The sequence below is a fragment of the Prionailurus bengalensis genome, chromosome C1, assembly GCF_016509475.1.
Source record: "Prionailurus bengalensis isolate Pbe53 chromosome C1, Fcat_Pben_1.1_paternal_pri, whole genome shotgun sequence".
Taxonomy (NCBI): domain Eukaryota; kingdom Metazoa; phylum Chordata; class Mammalia; order Carnivora; family Felidae; genus Prionailurus; species Prionailurus bengalensis.
The window spans coordinates 15,560,580-15,577,943 of NC_057345.1; the positions used below are offsets into that span (position 1 = coordinate 15,560,580).

Sequence of the window (17,364 nt, forward strand, 5' to 3'; positions counted from 1 at the left end):
GTTTGTGATTTCAAGCCCCGCGTCAGGCTCTGTGCTGACAGCTCGGAGCCTGGAGCCTGCTTCGGATCCTGTGTCTCCTCTCTCTGCCCCTCCCCAACTTGTGCTCTGTCTCTCAAAAATCAATAAGTGTAAAAAACAATAAAAAAAATATTAAAAAAAATTTTTTTAGTAGGCTCTACACCCACTGTGGGGCTCGAACTGACAACCCCTAGATCAGGTGTTGTATGCTCCATGGACTAAGCCAGCCAAGCTCCCCGAGCTGGTTCTTTTAAAGGTAAGAAGTTATTCACCAGGTAGAAATGAGGGGAAAAGAGCCTTGGGTTTGGACGAAATTGGAGAGTTTGGGGAAACACGAGAGGCGCACAAGGGCATGCTATCTAGAGAAAAGATATCCATTTGGAGTGGCCTGTGGTGCAGGGGGCACCCGTCAGCTCCTGACTTGACTTTTAGCGTGGGTCACTTTAGCTCTCCCAGCCCTGTTGCAAAAGCCCACCTGGCCTCCCCCCAATTCTTACCATAACCAGCACCACGGTTTTCTCTGGTCAGAGAGCATCAACCCCCATCTTGCTGAAGTCAGGGTGATGGCCCTGAAGAAGGCATGGGACCAGCCTGAGCTAGTCTGAAGGGAGATGCAGAGACAGAACCCTGAGAGAGACAGTGGTCCAGGGGCCTGAGTGATGAGGGGCTGTGGAGGGTCCACACAGTCCTGGAAGCCACAGCCTGCCATGCCGCTGAAGCCTAGAAACACCTGCGTGTCCCTATTCCCTTCTGGGGCACGAAAGGAAGCCTTCCGGAGGGGAGGGCAGAAATGGGGAGAGCTGGACCTCTCCCTGCTCCTCAGACTCAGGAAGCAGAACTTCAGGGAAAGCAAAAGGGGGGTTTCCACCCCTCCCCCGAAGCCTTGTTTCTATGACAATGCCTCCCAGCAGCTGGGCTGTTAGAAGGGAAAGCAAAAGAATCATCATTGCTTGCCAGAGCCCGAAAGTAGTGTCTCATCTTCCATATGTGGCTCTGGCCGTGACCCTGAAATGCCAGGGTCGGTGATGGGGGAGTGTGCTCTGTGTACTCTGGCCAATGAGAGGGCCTGGCATCTCCCTCCCCTGCTGCACCAAGGCCACTGAGATAAGAGGCCCAAAGAAAGGCTCCGGAGGAACAGCCTGGCTGTGCTCATTCTAGAGAGTTCCAGTGCCCATCTTTCTCTGCATTATCGCCAGGAGGACAGAATGTGTGCTTCAGGCACACACACACCCTCCCGTTCTCCTTCACTGAGAGGCTGCCCCTAATGAGTTCAAACTTCCTTCCTCTGAGCTCCACACCCTGGATCTCACATTTGCTTGTTTTTTTCACAAATGTTTATTGAGTTCCTATGGTTTGGTGGCTGCCGGGCTGGAGGGAGAGTGCAGCAGACCACGTGGATATGTGTCTGTCCACAGAAGGCCTGTAGGCTGGTAGGTGAGACAGACAGCAATGAGATGATCACAAAGCATCTGTCCGCACGGAGGGCAAACGCTATGAGGACAGGAGGCCCTGAGAAAGGATGGTGGGGGAGGCCCCAGGGAACCCCTTGCCTGAACTCTGGGCTGAAGGCTGAGCTCAATGTGGCGGGGACACGGGGGCCTGTGCTTGGGCCGCTTCACCCACTAGTTTGTCCTACTTGTCTGTTTCCTCGCCTGAACTCAGAGGAGGGCACAGAGTAGCCCCCAGCAGTATTTGCTGGGAGAACGGAGCCCGGTGTCTGTCTGATGAGGAAGGATGCCATATCTGGGCGCCGAGAGGGTGATGAGGTCAGTGCCTGATGGAGACTGGCATAGGCAGGAAATGAGGCAGGTGTGGCAGGAAGGGCCAGGGGCACAGGCCTCACCAGGAATCGGCACTCACATCCCCTGTATTCCCACAGTGACACCGGCTGGGGCAGGAACTCTGGGAGAAGGTCCCGCTCCTCCATGGCTCCCCCTGCCTCCCTCTGGTTCATGGAGCCCACTGGGACAACCCTCAGCACCCTCTCCCCTCTCCTCTCTTTCATCCTCTCCCGTGGGGCATCTATGACCTGGAAGGCACTGGGGAAACAGAGGTGAAGCAAGACGGCCAGGTGGCAGGTCACTGCAACAGACGAGGTAAGCGATGGTGCGGGCTTGGGCTGGGGCGACAGCAGAGAAGGGGCGAGAAGCAGTTGGAGTATGAGAGAAAGAGGAGTCTCAGATGCCACTGCATTTCCTTGACCTGAGCAAGGGGTCGAGGGATGGGGAGGGGGATAAGCAGTTCGGTTTCCAACATTTTTAGCTGGAGACGGTCTAGTAGACGCTGAGGTGGAACCCCGGGTGTGGACTTTAAACAGCTAGTGTCTTGAACGACTCTGAATTCAAATATACTCTGGAGCACACAAATCCCTTAAAACTGCCTATAAGGCCCTATGTCGTGCATTCTCAACAGGGACAATACTGCCCCTGAAGGGGGAGAGAATTAGCTCTTAGGGAGCAGAAATATCTTACCCTTTCACATGTACATATAATACATAAACTGTAAGTAGTAGTATCTCTTATATTCTTACTGGACTTCATGGACGAAATGGATAAATTCTTAGAAATACACAGCCTACCAAGACTGAATCATGATGAAACAGAAAATCTGAACAGACCAATTACTGGTAAGGAGATTGAATCAGTAATCAAAAACCTCTCAACAAACGAAAGTCTAGGACCAGACAGCTTCACCGGTGAGTTCTACCAAACATTCAACAAAGAATTAAGGGACCAATCTTTCTCAAACTCTCCCAAAAGACAGAAGAGATGACTCTTCCAAACTTACTTCGCAAGGCCAGCATTACCCTGATACCAAAACTGAAGATGCCCCAAGAAAAGAAAATTATAGGCCAACATTCCTGATGAACATAGACACAAAAATCCTCAACAAAATATGAGCAAACAGAACTCAATGAAACATTAAAAGGATCATACACCACAAGCAAGTCACATTTATTCCAGGGATGCAAGGATGGTTCAATGTCCACAATGAAGGATAAAAATTATATCATCTCAACAGATGCAGAAAAAGCATTTGACAAAATTCAGTATCCATTTATGATAAAAACTGTCAACAAAGTATAGAGGGAATGTGCCTCCACATAATAAAGGCCCACAGCTAACCTCATACCCACTGGTGAAAGCTTTTCCTCTAAGATCAGGTAAAGACTAGGATGCCCACTCTTGCCACTTCTATTCAACAGAGCACTGAAAGCTGTAGTCAGAACAATTAGCTAAGAAAAAGAAATAAAAGGCATCTGAATTGGAAAGGAAGAAATACTTAAATCTATCAAGTTAAACACAAGTTATAAATCTTTTGTTCTGTGAATATGGTGAATGAGAGAATAAATGTCTTTTAATTTTGAAAAAACAAGGGAATGGAAGAAGTAACACTGTTGCTATAATGCAGAGAATGTGATATTACATACAGAAAACCCTAAAGACTCCATCAAAAACCTGTCAGAACCAATAAACAAATCCAATAAAGTTGCAAGATACAACATCAATATGCAAAAGTCTGTTATATTTCTTTTTTTCTTTTTTTTAAGTTTATTAGAGAGAGAGAGAGAGAGTGTGCAAGTGGAGGAGGGGCAGAGAGAGACAGGGAGACAGAGAATCCCAAGCAGGCACTGCATTATTAGTGCAGAGCCTGATTCAGGGCTCTAACTCATGAAGCATGAGATCATGACCTGAGCCAAAATCATCAGACGCTTAACCAAATGAGCTGCCCAGGTGTCCCTGTTGTATTTCTATACTACACTGATAATGAACTATCAAAAAGAGAAATTAAGAAAACAGTCCCATTTACAATTACGTCAAAAAGAATAAAATATATAGGAATAAATTTAACCAAGAAGTTGAAAGAGCTGTATATTGAAAACAACAAGATATTGGTGAAAGAAATTGGAGAAGACGCTTAAATGGAAAGATATTCTGTGTTTATAGACTGGAAGAATTAATACTGTTATGCTGTCCATACTACCAGAAGCAATGTACAGATTCAATGCAATCCTTATCAGAATTCCAACGGCATTTTTTACAGAGACAGAACAAATAATCCTAAAATCTATATGGAACCATGAAAGACCCTGAATAGCCAGAGTAATCTTTTTTTTTTTTTAAAGTAGGCTCCACATGGGGCTTGAAATCATGACCCTGAGATCAAGACCTGAGCTGAGATCAAGAGTTGGATGCTTAACCGACTGAGCCACCCAGGCTCCCCCAGAGTAATCTTAAGAAAGGAGAAAAAAGCTGGAGGCATCATGCTTCCTGATTTCCCTGATTAATGAAGACACTATGGGCACAGCAGAGGAAACCATCCACAAAATGAAAAAGGCAACCTACTAAATGGGAGGAAATATGTACAAATCACACATCTGATAAGGGGCTTATATCCAAAATATATAAAAAACTCATACAATTCAACAGCAAAAAAAAATAATTATTATCTTATTAAAAAATGGGCAGAAGAGGGGTGGCTGGGTGGCTCGGTTTGCTGAGCATCACACTCTTGGTTTTGGCTCACGGTTCATGATCTCACAGTCCGTGGGTTCGAGTCCTGTGTCAGGCTCTGTGCCTGGGATTCCCTCTCTCTCTCTGCCCCTCCCCTTCTCATTTTCTTTCTCTCTCTCTCTCAAAAATAAATACATTTTAAAAAATGGACAGGAGACATAAATAGACATTTTTCCAAAGAAGACATGCAGATGGCCGACAGACACATGAAAAGGTGTTCAACATGACTCATCATCAGGAAATGCAAACCAAAACCACAAGGAGAGACCACCTCATACCTGTCAGAATGACTAGTATCGAAAAGACAAATAACAAGTATTGGTGAGGACGTGGAGAAAAGGAAACCCTCATGCACCGTTGGTGGGAATATAAATTGGTGCAGCCGCTGTGGAAAACAGTATGGAGGTTCCTCAAAAAATTAAAAATAGAACTACCCTATAATCCAGCGATTCTACTTCTGGATATGTACCCTAAGTCAGCAAAAACACTACCTCAAAAACATACGCACCCCACGTTCACTGCAGCATTATTTACAATAGCCAAGATATTGAGACAACCTAAGTGCCCACTGATGGATGAATGGGTAAAGAAAATGTGGTATACACACACATACACACACACACACCAGGAACATTATTCATTCATAAAAAAGAAGGAAATCTTGCCATTTGTGATGACATGGATGAAACTCAAGGATATTATGCTAAGTGAAGGAAGTTAGACAAAGACAAATTTAAAAAAATATATTACATATAACATATATTTTAAAAACCAAGCTCGTAGATCTAGAGAACAGATAAGTGGTTGCCAGAGTTGGTGGGTGGGGTGATGGGAGAAATGCATGAGCTGTTTTAGTTTATCTCTTTAAAGAAATTGAACTAAAAAAAATAAAGCAGAAAAAATATTAAAAAAATTTTTTTGACATTTATTCGTTTTTGAGAGACAGAGACAGAGCACGAGCAGGGGAGGGGCAGAGAGGGAGGGAGACCCAGAATCCAAAGCAGGCTCCAGGCTCCAAGCTGTCAGCACAGAGCCCGACATGGGGCTCAAACTCACGAACTGTGAGATCATGACCTGAGCTGAAGTCGGACGCTTCCAGCAGAAAAAAACCTTTTAGGGAGGGGGCAATTAATGAAAAAAGGTTGAGAAACACTGCCCTTGATGGGGGTCTCCACCCCTTGGTCTGTCTCCAGCCCCTCTCCCTCTTGCTCCCAGATCCCTGCCCCAGGACCACTGTGCTCACTGTCCTGCCTGGAATAATCTTCTCCTCACATCCACGTGGTCCATTCTCTCATGATTAATTCAAGTTTCGGTTCAAATGTCCCTCTTCTGAAAGCCCATCCCTCCTTGACTGGTGTAGTAACAGTGGCCTCTTACCTTCATGGCCCTGCATCCTACGTGATTGATTTCAAAGCCCTAATGCTTCACAACATTCCTTATTTACTTGTTTATTTGTTCACTGTTTACTGTCTTCCTTGCTGGAACCTAAGTTCCGTAAGAAAGGGCTGTCTTGGGGCGCCTGGGTGGCGCAGTCGGTTAAGCGTCCGACTTCAGCCAGGTCATGATCTCGCGGTCCGTGAGTTCGAGCCCCGCGTCAGGCTCTGGGCTGATGGCTCGGAGCCTGGAGCCTGTCTCCGATTCTGTGTCTCCCTCTCTCTCTGCTCCTCCCCCGTTCATGCTCTGTCTCTCTCTGTCCCAAAAATAAATAAAAACGTTAAAAAAAAAAAAAAAAAAAAAAAAAAAAAAGAAAGGGCTGTCTTATTCCTTACACAATCCCTGCACCTAGTGATGTCTGGCACACAGCTGGTGTATAACATATTAACTGCTGAACGAAGGAATGAATGATGGAATATTCTGGGAGCTCTGCAAAGAAAGGTACCGATCACAACAGCCTGAGGGAGGAGGCTTTGGTTCAAAGTGAAATGAGCCACATTTAGTTTTCTCATGAGGAAAACCTTGGACTCCTCAGAGACATCCCTGCTTGCGCTTACTTTCCAGAAGAAGGTTCCATGGAAGCAGCTGCTCAACAGTATAGCTCCCAGGATGGAGATGGAGGCCATGTTTGAATATGGCGGCACTTCCAGGGCCCCCACGGTATGAAAATCATTTGGCAGCCCAGGGCCAGACAACAGGCCTCCCAATTGCCTGGGTACTTCCTTCCAGGGACCCTGAGTTCCAGAAACTCCCTCAGTCACTTCCCCAAAGTCTCAAAGAGGAAAGACAGCACACCATTTAATCGGCCCACTTCTTCCTCTGTAAGTTTTTATTGGAACACCCTCTCCCACACCGCTCCCAGGGAGGAAACCGATCTCCAGCAGCTGGGCGGGCTGCAGAGATGGGGGTTCCTGGGAATTCTGTGGTTCTGTGGTCCCTGTGCTGCAGAAAGACCATCTGGCCAGGAGCATGTGGGACTCCACATCAGGGCAAGATCTGCACTTGTTTTAGATAAAACCACAGACTCGGTTCAGGCCGTCACAGGCCCCCATCCTGTGAGCAGAAGTGGGGGAGCAGATGAACGAAGCATCTTTTTCTGCAGAAGAACAATAGTAAATGATGAGACCATTACCATGACTGGTATCTACTGCAGGCCAAGTCCTGGCCGAGCTCTACTCATCACCACGCTGACAGCCTGAGGTGATACTATCCCCCCATTTCACGGGGAAAGAGAGTGAGGCCCAGGGAGAGGAAGGAACTTTTGTCTAGGGAGGCAAAGCTTATATGCGATGCGTTGGCATTTGAACCCAAGCATTCTTAAGCCATCCTGAGAAAACGAACTGCTTCCTCTCTGTGTGGGTGTGGCTGTGAGTGTGCATCTGGTCCTAACAGTTTCCACCAACGGGTGTTGTTACTATCACGCCCAATTCATAGGCAAGAGGTTGAGTAATGTGCCTGAGGTTCCACAAGCGAGTGGCTGAGGTCAGGGACGTGAGCTCTCTCTGCGTTCCTTTCCTTTCCTCCAGGTTGGCAGCACCGAAGCAGTCCAGCCAGCCTGGAGAAGCCCTGGACACCCACTCCTGTCCTCAGAACGTGAAAGACGGGCACGCTGCTGCAGATGGAGAGCGTGTTGGACACAGCTTGTCCACAGAGTTTCCAATACGCATGGGAAGATGCAACAAAGCTAGACAGCAGCTACCGGGAAAACGAACCAAAATAAAAGTGCAAGACATATCACAGGGCGACACGATTAATTGCCAAGTCACTGACATGGACAAATGTAATACTGATGGAATGATTCTGTCTCTATTTCTCAGGCAGACTGGCGCTGGGGTAGAAAGAAGGGAGACCACAAATTCCTTGTGGAGTATGGGTTGCTCAAATTGTTACAAAAACCAGGCATTAATTTTGCATGCATTAATCTTATAAAATACGGTAAATATGACAGGCACATAGAGCACAAATGTAGCTCAAACTCAGAGAGGCCCTTTGGTAGCCACAGAAGGCCTGGCGGAGGAAGCAGGTTTTTGTTTTTTGTTTTTAAATGTTTTTATTTATTTTTGAGACAGAGAGAGACAGAGCATGAGCAGGGGAGGAGCAGAGAGAGAGGGAGACACAGACTGGGAAGCAGGCTCCAGGCTCTGAGCTGTCAGCACAGAGCCTGACGCGGGGCTCGAACTCACGGACCGTGAGATCATGACCTGAGCCGAAGCTGGATGCCCAACCGACTGAGCTACCCGGGCGCCCTGGAGGAAGCAGGTTTGAGAAAAGTCCTATAGGATTGGAAGGGGCGAGGCAGGTAGTCCAGACAGCAGAATAATCTGCGTTAAGAGCACAAGCTGGAAAGCCTGGGGCAAGGCCCAGCCTAAGGGTGAGAGGTCTAGCTGCATCCTTCCCCTGATGAAGGGAGGCCATGCTCTTGCCTCCCCAAGGCCTACGAGGACAGCCCAAGCCGGCAACTTGGGTGGGTGGCAGAGTGTCTCTTGGGTGAGGCACCTCTGTCCCATGAAGCTGAGGTCAGCCCTCCCAGCCCGTGAGCTGCAAGGACATGTCACAGTGGCATCTGGCAGACTTCAGTCCACCTGCTACAGGTCTGCCTGGATATCCTCTGGGGGGGCCAGAGTGAATTCACTGTTCGGAGAAAGGAGCGGCTCGCCCAAGGTCAGCCTGGTCAGCTGACACAATACTCACCAGCACTCTGAATGCTCCTTCTCCTTCCAGAGGAGCCTGCCCTAGGCCAGCTTGGCCAGCCTGGGCACCCCCTGCACACTCCACTCCCCATCAGCCTCGGCCCCGCTCCTGAGGCCAGCTGGCTGACCCCTATGTCCTGCAGAAGCTGAAACCAGTCTGGCCTTGAGCCCAGGAATGCACTGGCCCATGTTATGCACTGGCCCACGTTCCCTCATTTTTTGGTCACCCACTCACCTGCCTCCTGCCCCTTCGGGGGTTTCCAGGTGTCAAAATCCCAGATATCAAGGCCCACAGGTGAGGGGCCATTTCCAGACTAATTCCCAAGAGTGAGCCTGGCAGGAAGGGGACTCCAGGATATTCCTTCTGGTCATAAGCTTCTGTTCAGGAGGATTTGGGGGTGACCTCACCTGCTGTGTTCATCAGGCTTGGGCCAGGTCCCACCTAGACTGGAGAGCTTAATCAAGCTGCCACTGGGAAAAAGGAGGTTGTTGAATCGTGCTTCTGGGCTGCTCTGTGGCCTCTGCATGGTGAATCTGACTCAGGGGAGTCAGTAGAAAAAGAGTGCAGGTTTGAGGCCCCACAGCTCCGGGGCTAAATCTCACTACTTCCTAGGTATTTGTGAGTCTCATCTGTACAGTGGGTATATACATCCACAGCTTAAATAAAATAATACAAGTAAACAACCTAGCATGGTCATGGATATGCCTTGTACCTCTTTCCATAATAACTAGGTCCACATCAGTGCCTCTAAAATAAATAAAATAAGCAATAATGAGGTTTTCTTCAGCCACCGCACTAATCCTTACAACATTGCCATCAATGCTCTGAGTCAGTTCCCACCTTACAGACGAGGAGCCCAGTAGCTTCTCTGTGGTCGCACGGCTTGTCAGGGAGAGGTCTGGGCTGGCGCTCACTCGGGACACCGAGAAGGTGGCGCTGCTTTGGTGAGCACTTACTAGGTGCCAAGCTCTGTGCTGAGCACGCTGACCTAGCACATATAAGCCCATACTCATGGTAACCTTGGGTTAGATGGCATCATTACCCCCATTTTAGAGATAACGAAACTAAGCCGGAGAGGAGGCGGGTCACTTGTCCAAGGCCACACGAGTGATAAGCGAGCGTGTCAAGGCTGCCTGACTTCAAAACCCTGCAGTCTGGCCTCCTGATCCTACCAGACCCCGGCCGCAGGGTCAGGGGCTTGAACGCATGGTTCTGGCTGTTCCGTACCCAGCCCAGCACAGCTCTCCACCTGCACCTCGACTCTCAGGGATAGGATGGATGTTAAGGCCAGAGCACGGGACTAGAGCCCACTCCTCATGGCCCCTGCCAGCTGGGGGGAGGGTCGGGGGATGGGGGATGGGGCATGGACTCAGTCCTGGCAAAGACCCAAGGTCCTCCTGATAAGGACTGGCAGGAGCATAGGCCGTGGGCACCACACAGGAGGGCCAATCCTGGGCCTACACTGGAAAGTTAGAAGGCCTCTCTGCCTGTCTTCTCCGTCTCCTCTTGGTGCTAACTGCTCCCCAGGGCTGGAGCCCGTCTCCATCCAGGACCAGCAATGTATCCTCAGCAAAGTCCCTTAATGTCTCTGAACCTGTTTCCTTATCTATAAAAAGGGAACAAGAGTTCCTAAGTCCCAGGGAGGCTGTGAGGATGAAGGAGGCAATGGATATAAAGAACCTGGTACAGGGGCACCTGGGTGGCTCAGTTGGTTAAGCGTCCGACTTCAGCTCAGGTCACGATCTCACAGTCTGTGAGTTCGAGCCCCGCGTCGGGCTCTGTGCTGACAGCTCAGAGCCTGGAGTCTGCTTCAGATTCTGTGTCTCCCTCTCTCTTTGCCCCTTCCCTGCTCATGCTCTGCCTCTCTCTGTCTCAAAAATAAATAAAAACATTAAAAAAAAATAAAAAAAAATAAAAAAAAGGACCTGGTACACAGCATGGCAAGCAGCAGACACTCAAACATCAGTTTCCTTCTCTCCTTCTTTCAGACCCTCAATGCCCCGCACTGCCAGCAAGATGGGCGGGAGTCATAGCCGCCCCTTATATCTGAAGGAGGTGGGGTGAGACGGTGGGGGGAAGGACACCTGGCCCCGATTCAGGCAAGTCCCAGCCATGCCACCTACTAGTCTGTCCTGTGGATGCCTCTGGACTTTAGTTTCCTCATCTATCAAGTGGGGTGAATGATACCTTCCCTGTTCCTACCTAAAGGATCGAATAAGGCGACATCTACAAAAAGAGCTCTGTAAACTGTAAAAGACTGTGCAAAGGTCGAAGGTGAATCATAACTACGACACTAACATACACAGCAGCCGCCCCACTATGCCCGGCCTAGGCAATGAGCTTTATTTTTTTTTTTAGTTATATTTATTTATTTAGAGAGACTGCGTGTGGGTGTGAGAGTGGGGGAGGGGCAGAGAGAAAGGGAAAGAGAAAATCCCAAGCAGGCTCCGTGCTGTCGGCCGAGAGCCTGATGATGTGGGGCTCCCTCCCACGAACCACGAGATCATGAGCTGAGCGGAGATCAAGAGTCAGACGCTTAACCGACTGACACCCAGGTGCCCTGGCAACGCACTTTAAATACATTTTTCCCACTTTATTTTTGTAACCTGGAGGAGGCACGGTTCCCATTATACTGATGAGAGGAGAAGCCCTGAGAGGCCACGTCACTGACCTGAGATCACAGAATAAGTGGCAGAGGCAGGATTTGAACCCAGGTCCTGGTGACTAACGGAGAGGCCCTAGGCCATCTTGTTTCCTACTTGGACTATTCTCCTGCATTGGTTGTTGGTCTGTGCCAAGCCCTTGGCTGTCTTTAGGTGCTAGAGAAGGGACATCCTGAATTCTAATCTGGCTACCATAGACATATTTGCCTCTTAAGCAAATATGAACTTCTAGTTCTGAACTCAAAGGCGGTGTCCCCTTTCAGAGGTACCTAGACAGCATATAGAGGGTGGGGGCTCTGCTGTCCCTGACATACTGAGTTCCTTCAGCCCCCCCCTCCACACACTACCCTGCTCTGATCCTCAGGGAGACAAGCTGCAAGTTGGACTGCAGAGGGGGCTGCCGAGGGGGGCCTGCCCAGGAGCCACAGCGGGCCAAGGAGACATGGCGGGTGGGCCTCACCCAGCAGCAAGGGCACTTCCTTCCACCCCCGGGGGCTGGCATAGGAAAGAAACGATAGGTCGCCTTAACCTGGTCTGCTTATTTCCACCACCATCAAAAAGGCACAATTGCCTGAGATTCGTAATTGTCAAGTTAGAATTTTTTCCTGTCTCATAGAAAGGTTTCTGTCCCCTTTGGAGTCTCTTCTTATATTTTACCTACTTTTGAGTACCTTGAAGGTATTTTTAAAAACTTAGTAAGTATCTGTTGAATCGCTGAATCTAGATTCTGTCACTGATGGCTTTTCATGATCTAGCCTCTCCCAGCACCCAGGACGGGGCCGGGTCAGCAGGAGAGGGATGGCAAAGGTCTCAGCTGCAGAGGGGTTCAAGTCAGGATCTATGTCGTGGTGGGTGTTGCGAATTCACGTGGGAGATGACCCCAATGGGCAGGTGTTAATTCAACAAACAGTATCCAGGGTTAACCCTGCAAACAAGACAGACGTGGGGCTCTAACCTAAGGATGAAACCACCAACACCAAGGTCAACTAGAGGTGTCCGAGGCCCAACAAGGTGCAAAGAGGAGAACTTCAGTTAGACGGTTATCGTGCAAACCCCACCACCACGAGGCCAAGGGACGGCCCTGCCTGCAATGCATAAACTCTCAGTTAAGCTGTTCTAACTTTCATCTGCTCACAACCTTAAAGTCTGACCAAGTGTGTTCACCTTGGTTCCCTTGGCTCACAACTTTCAAAGCTCACAGCCAATTCCGGTCCAAACTAAGCCACAGCTTAAAGCCACAAAAGCAAGGGCCACAGCTACCAGTCCTCGTGAACCTACTATGCGCCGCACATACTGCGCGAACCCTTTACACGTGTGCTGTATAGTTCTCAAAACTCCGAAGTTTGGGTATTATTAGTCCCATTAAAAAAAATTTCTTTTGGGGGCACTTGGGTGGCTCAGTCAGGTAAGCACCGAGTCTTGATTTCGGCTCACAGTCGTGAGATGAAGCCCCGCGTCCATGCTTAGGACTCTCTCTCTCTCTCTCAAAATAAAGAAATATTAAAAGAAATTCTTTTAGTTAAAGTATAGTCAACACACCATGTTACATTAGTCCCAGGTGTACAACACAGTGATTCGACAAGCCTACACACCGTGCTGTGTTCACGGCAAGAGGAGCTACTGTCTGTCCCCACACAAGGCTATTATGGTACCACTGACTACGTTCCCTGTGCTGTATGTTTCATCCCTGTGTATTAGCCCCGTTTTTATAGATGAAGGGACTGAGGCTCAGAGACAAGTAACTTACTCTGGACCACACAACGAGTGACGGGGCAGACATTTTAACCCGGCTTCATCGACTCCAAAGCCTCTGGTCTTCCCTTCCGTCAAGCTCTTGCTCTAACCAGGCCTGGCCAGGTAGGTCCAGCCGACGGCTCCCCTCTGCAGCCCACGCACTGGCCTCCCTGCTGGGTGCTTACCGAGGAGGTGCTTGATGATGGCTTGGTTGTGTTCCCAGAGGTTGCTAAAGGTCCCCCAGCGAGAGTGGCCGTCAGGCACGGGGTTGGCTTTGATCCAGCCGCCACAGGCGTAGGTGAAGAAGTCCTGGCAGGGGTCCACCGTGGGGTCCATAGAACTCAAGATGGAGCTGGTCACAGAGACGCAGGCCTCACTTAGGCACACTGAGGGGGTTCCTGGCAGGGGTCAAGGATAAGAGGCCAGTGAAGGGCAGGGAGAAGGCTGTGGGAATATAGCGCAGGTGGCCTGGGGTGCCATGGCCCACCCCAGCCTTGACCAACTGGATTTGGAGCTGGATGGTCACTAGACTTCTAGAGACAAGTGATTTCAGTAGATTAACAATTTCCTGGCTTATAAAATAAGACTTTTTTTTAGCTCCCTTTTTAAAATGCTTTCTGCGGCTCAAAAAGTACCCAGAACAGAGATGTTTCTCTTAATCAGTCCTTCCTTTCATAAATATTCATTGATTTTTTTTATTATTCCCGGATGCTCAACAAGTTGATTCACTCATTCATGCAATCATTTATTCAACAAAATAATTACTGAGTTTCTTCCAGGGTCTTATTGAGTATGGTGTGACAGTGTGTGCGCGCAGGTGTACGTGTGCGTGTGTGTGTGTGTGTGTGTGTGTGCATGTGAGTGGTGAAGGATATAAAAGGCATAGTCTTTCCTTCAAGAGCTAATAATTTAGCTGAGGATACAGACATTATACAAGAAAAGTTAAATCACGATGGGAGGAGAAATGTCTGTCATTTATCCTATAAACATAAACTGAGTATATTTGGTCCATGACAACTGGGTGATACAGACAATATGGTGCCAGGACTTAAGATGAAGGAGAGCCTATTAGGAACAGAAAAAACTATGACAAATCATTCCCACTGAGTACAAGGTGGGAGATTATCTCATTGACTCTCAAAGAAACAAAAACAAAACAAACCTAAGAGACCATTTTGCTCAAGGCCATTTTTATATACGAGGAAACTGAGGCACAGAGAAGTTAAGTACCTTGTTCAATAGCCAAGGTACCCCATCCTTTCTCTGTTCTGTCTCCTATAGGCCTGGAGGGGTGCTATCCCAGCAATGACAGGAGGCATCTGCCAGGTGCCTCCCTAAGGAGGGGTGGTAACCGGTGCAGGTGGGCCATGGGGAGGGCCACCAGATACTGTAAGTGCCCCCAGTGAATCAGCTGCCTGTGACCCGGCTCTCCTAGGACATGGGGCAGAGGCAGTGAGGGCTCATCGAAGGTCAGAGGCAAGAAGAGGGGCCGGACCCCTGCCTCAGCATTGGTCAGAGGGCTCCAGCAGAGGAACTAAACTGGGCAGCCTTAGCAGCCAGAGATCCAGCCTCGTGACTAAGAACACAGGCCCAGCTGGATCGTCCGCTGACATGCCACACGGGCAACAAGAGGGACTTTACACACACGCGTTATCTCATTCAGGCTTCACTGCAGACAGCAGATACGGCTGTGACGCCCGGTTCAAAGAGAAGGAAACTGAGGCTCTGTGTGAATGAATGGAACGCGGTCACCCGGCCGAGGGGGAGAACCGAGGCTGAACCAGCTCTGTTCTGCTGCAGCAACTCCAAGGCCAGGTTCTCAGTTTTCCCTCACCGCCTCTTTGCCGGTCATATCGGGTCCGGGGCGGCCCTTCTCTCAAGTTCAGCATCCCTACCACACAGGGAGGAGTGTGGCAGGGCCGGGGCTGGAGGCTCTGAGACCTGGGTTAAATCCCAGCTTTCTGATTCTGGCTGAGACTTGTGCAGGTGACCTCATCTCCCTGAGCCTCAGTTTCTCCACCTAGAAGCGAGGAAGCACAGTGGACCTGACTTCACTGTGATGATGGCCGCCTTCGTGGCTGGGCCCGATGTTCCCAGCCCAACCTTCAGAGAGCAGGAAAGGATACAGAGTCTGGCACCAGCCTGGCTGGGGTGGCCTGTGGGCTTTTTAATATCCGATGACAGGCACCAAGTCTGGCAGGGCTCACAGGAGCCACACGCTAGCATAAAAATCAAGGTAACCTTATTGTGAGGTAATTGCTTGTTTGGAGAGAACTATGCAACAATTACAAATTACCAGCACGTCAGGCAGGAAAACAGAGAAAGGAAGCGGCAGGAATATGGTGCCATTTAACTGTCTCTAGGTGAGACCATCTCAGTTCTAAGTCGCACGGCCCACTCCCCACGAAGGAAAATACATTTCCTAGACTCTTTAGGGTGGGTGGGGGGAGGGGGAAGAGCGTTTCTGCGTAGTTTGAAAAAGCCTATTCACTATTATGATAGAACTTCATATTCGGGAAAGGCAAAGAATACCTATTGTTTTTATACAACAAACTACAGGAAGTGAAGCCTGACAAAATCTTGGCTTGTGGGAATGCCCAGAAGACAGATTGCAAGATGGTGATTCTTGGGGAACAAGACATGTCAGAATCTGCATGCCAGGGTGCGTGGGAGAGACGGTGGGCGGGGGGGGGGGGGGGGGGAGATCCCGGATGAATGGTTTTTGAGGTTATCATGAGAGGACTTGGGTTTAAACACAAAAGAAGAAACCAGTCTCCAGGAGTTACTCTGAGAGGCCTGAGTTCTTCACGAAAGCACCCAGTCTGCTAGGTACCAAGCTAGTGCTTAAGCAACAATCATTGGTTGTTTACCTGCTTAATGGTTTGTAGATCTTTTCTCGCTATTCCTGACCCAGCGGGGGCTTAACACGTATTTGATCAATTGTTTCCAGGCCCCCCCCCCCCCCCCCCACCATCTAACATCACGGTCAACACTTTCAAGGCTTCAGCTGTTGAGGAAAACCTTCCCAGACCCTCATTCTTTGCTGGGCCCCTTGGCTGGCTGCCTGGCTGTCCGCTCTCTGAGCACAGACTATGCTGTGTCATGACTGTCTCCCTGTCTCCCTCCCCAGCTGGAACGTGAGCTTGAGGGTAGGGCCAGCACCTTACTCACATTCACATTGCCTTTGCTCGGCACGGTACTTGGTACCTAACAGCTGTCCGACATGTGTTTGTTGAATGAATGAATGAGTGAATGAAATGAGCTTTGTCCAGGACTTGGTCACCACCTGCAGAGGCGGAAAATACTTCTTCCTTTGAGGATGTGTGCGATCAGTCGAGAAAGCAGGAACAGCCCCAGATCTAGTTCACAGACACCTGTCTGGGCAGTGCTGGGCCTCAACACGGAGTAAGACACTTAAGAATATTTTCTGAGAGAATCGGTGTGCTTTGTTGCCACTGTTTGTAAAGCACCTGCAAGTTTCTGGAAAGCGGGGTGCAGCGTGAGGCTAGACAAATATGTACGTAAGGGCCCAGACATAACTTTGAGATGGTCTTTCAGAATCATCAGAGAATGTTCTTCGACTAGCCTGATGTTTGCTCAGGTGTGACCAATGCCAGCACCTGCTGACAGGCATGAGGTTACTGTCAATATCTGGGGTGGCCACTGCTTTCCCTGGTCGAGGCAGCCAATGAAGACACATCAGTTGGCTCAGGGCTCATGAGATCCCCCATCCAGGCCCACCTGGGGGGAGAGGTCCTTTCATCCCGGTCCAGACTGGGGACCCCCTCCTGCGGTCCTCAGGGGGCCCTGATACAGGCCAAAGCAAGACTGCTCCCTGTGGGCCCCACCTGGGATCCAGCCCTTGGCGGCTCCCTTCTAGTTTCTGGGAACTCCTGGGGCACTCTCAGAGAGTCTGATCGAGGGGGCTGAAAGGATGACTCAGATGAGGTCCTGCCCTCTCTCCAGGCCCTCAAACTCCTTCCCCCTCCTAGTCTAACATGGCCAGCCATGCAGGCCAGCAACTTCACAGTGGGGAAGGCCCAGAGAAGCCTGGAGTGAATGCTCCCAGATCCCGTGAGGGGTCATAATCTCTCTGACTGGATGAGTAGTCAGGTGACCAAGTAGGTGGGGTTGGACCCCGAGCAAAGCCCTCAGAGGCTGCTCAGATGGACCATCTGCCATCAGAAAGCTAGGTGTTGGGGCACAAGGGTGTGAGAGACCCTGGAATCGGCAGGACTCCCCATCCTTGTTTCTTATCTTGACTCCACCCTTTCCAGTTCCATAAGTGCTTACTGAGCATCAACTCTACA

At 49.6% G+C, this 17,364-nt stretch overlaps 1 protein-coding gene and 1 long non-coding RNA gene across 4 annotated transcripts in view; one reads left to right on the top strand and one right to left on the bottom strand.

Annotated features, from left to right (window-relative positions):
* Positions 1-17,364, bottom strand: part of ECE1 (endothelin converting enzyme 1) — a 113,342-nt gene that overhangs the window by 34,270 nt on the left and 61,708 nt on the right. For all 3 annotated transcript variants that reach the window (XM_043574013.1, XM_043574014.1, XM_043574012.1), the window contains exon 4: positions 13,240-13,452. In XM_043574013.1, the coding sequence (XP_043429948.1) occupies positions 13,240-13,452 (213 nt within the window). The remainder of the gene's footprint in view (positions 1-13,239; positions 13,453-17,364) is intronic.
* Positions 1,428-7,703, top strand: LOC122480054. The gene is made up of 2 exons (XR_006296507.1): positions 1,428-2,114; positions 7,493-7,703. It is a non-coding gene; the product is annotated as an uncharacterized LOC122480054 (long non-coding RNA).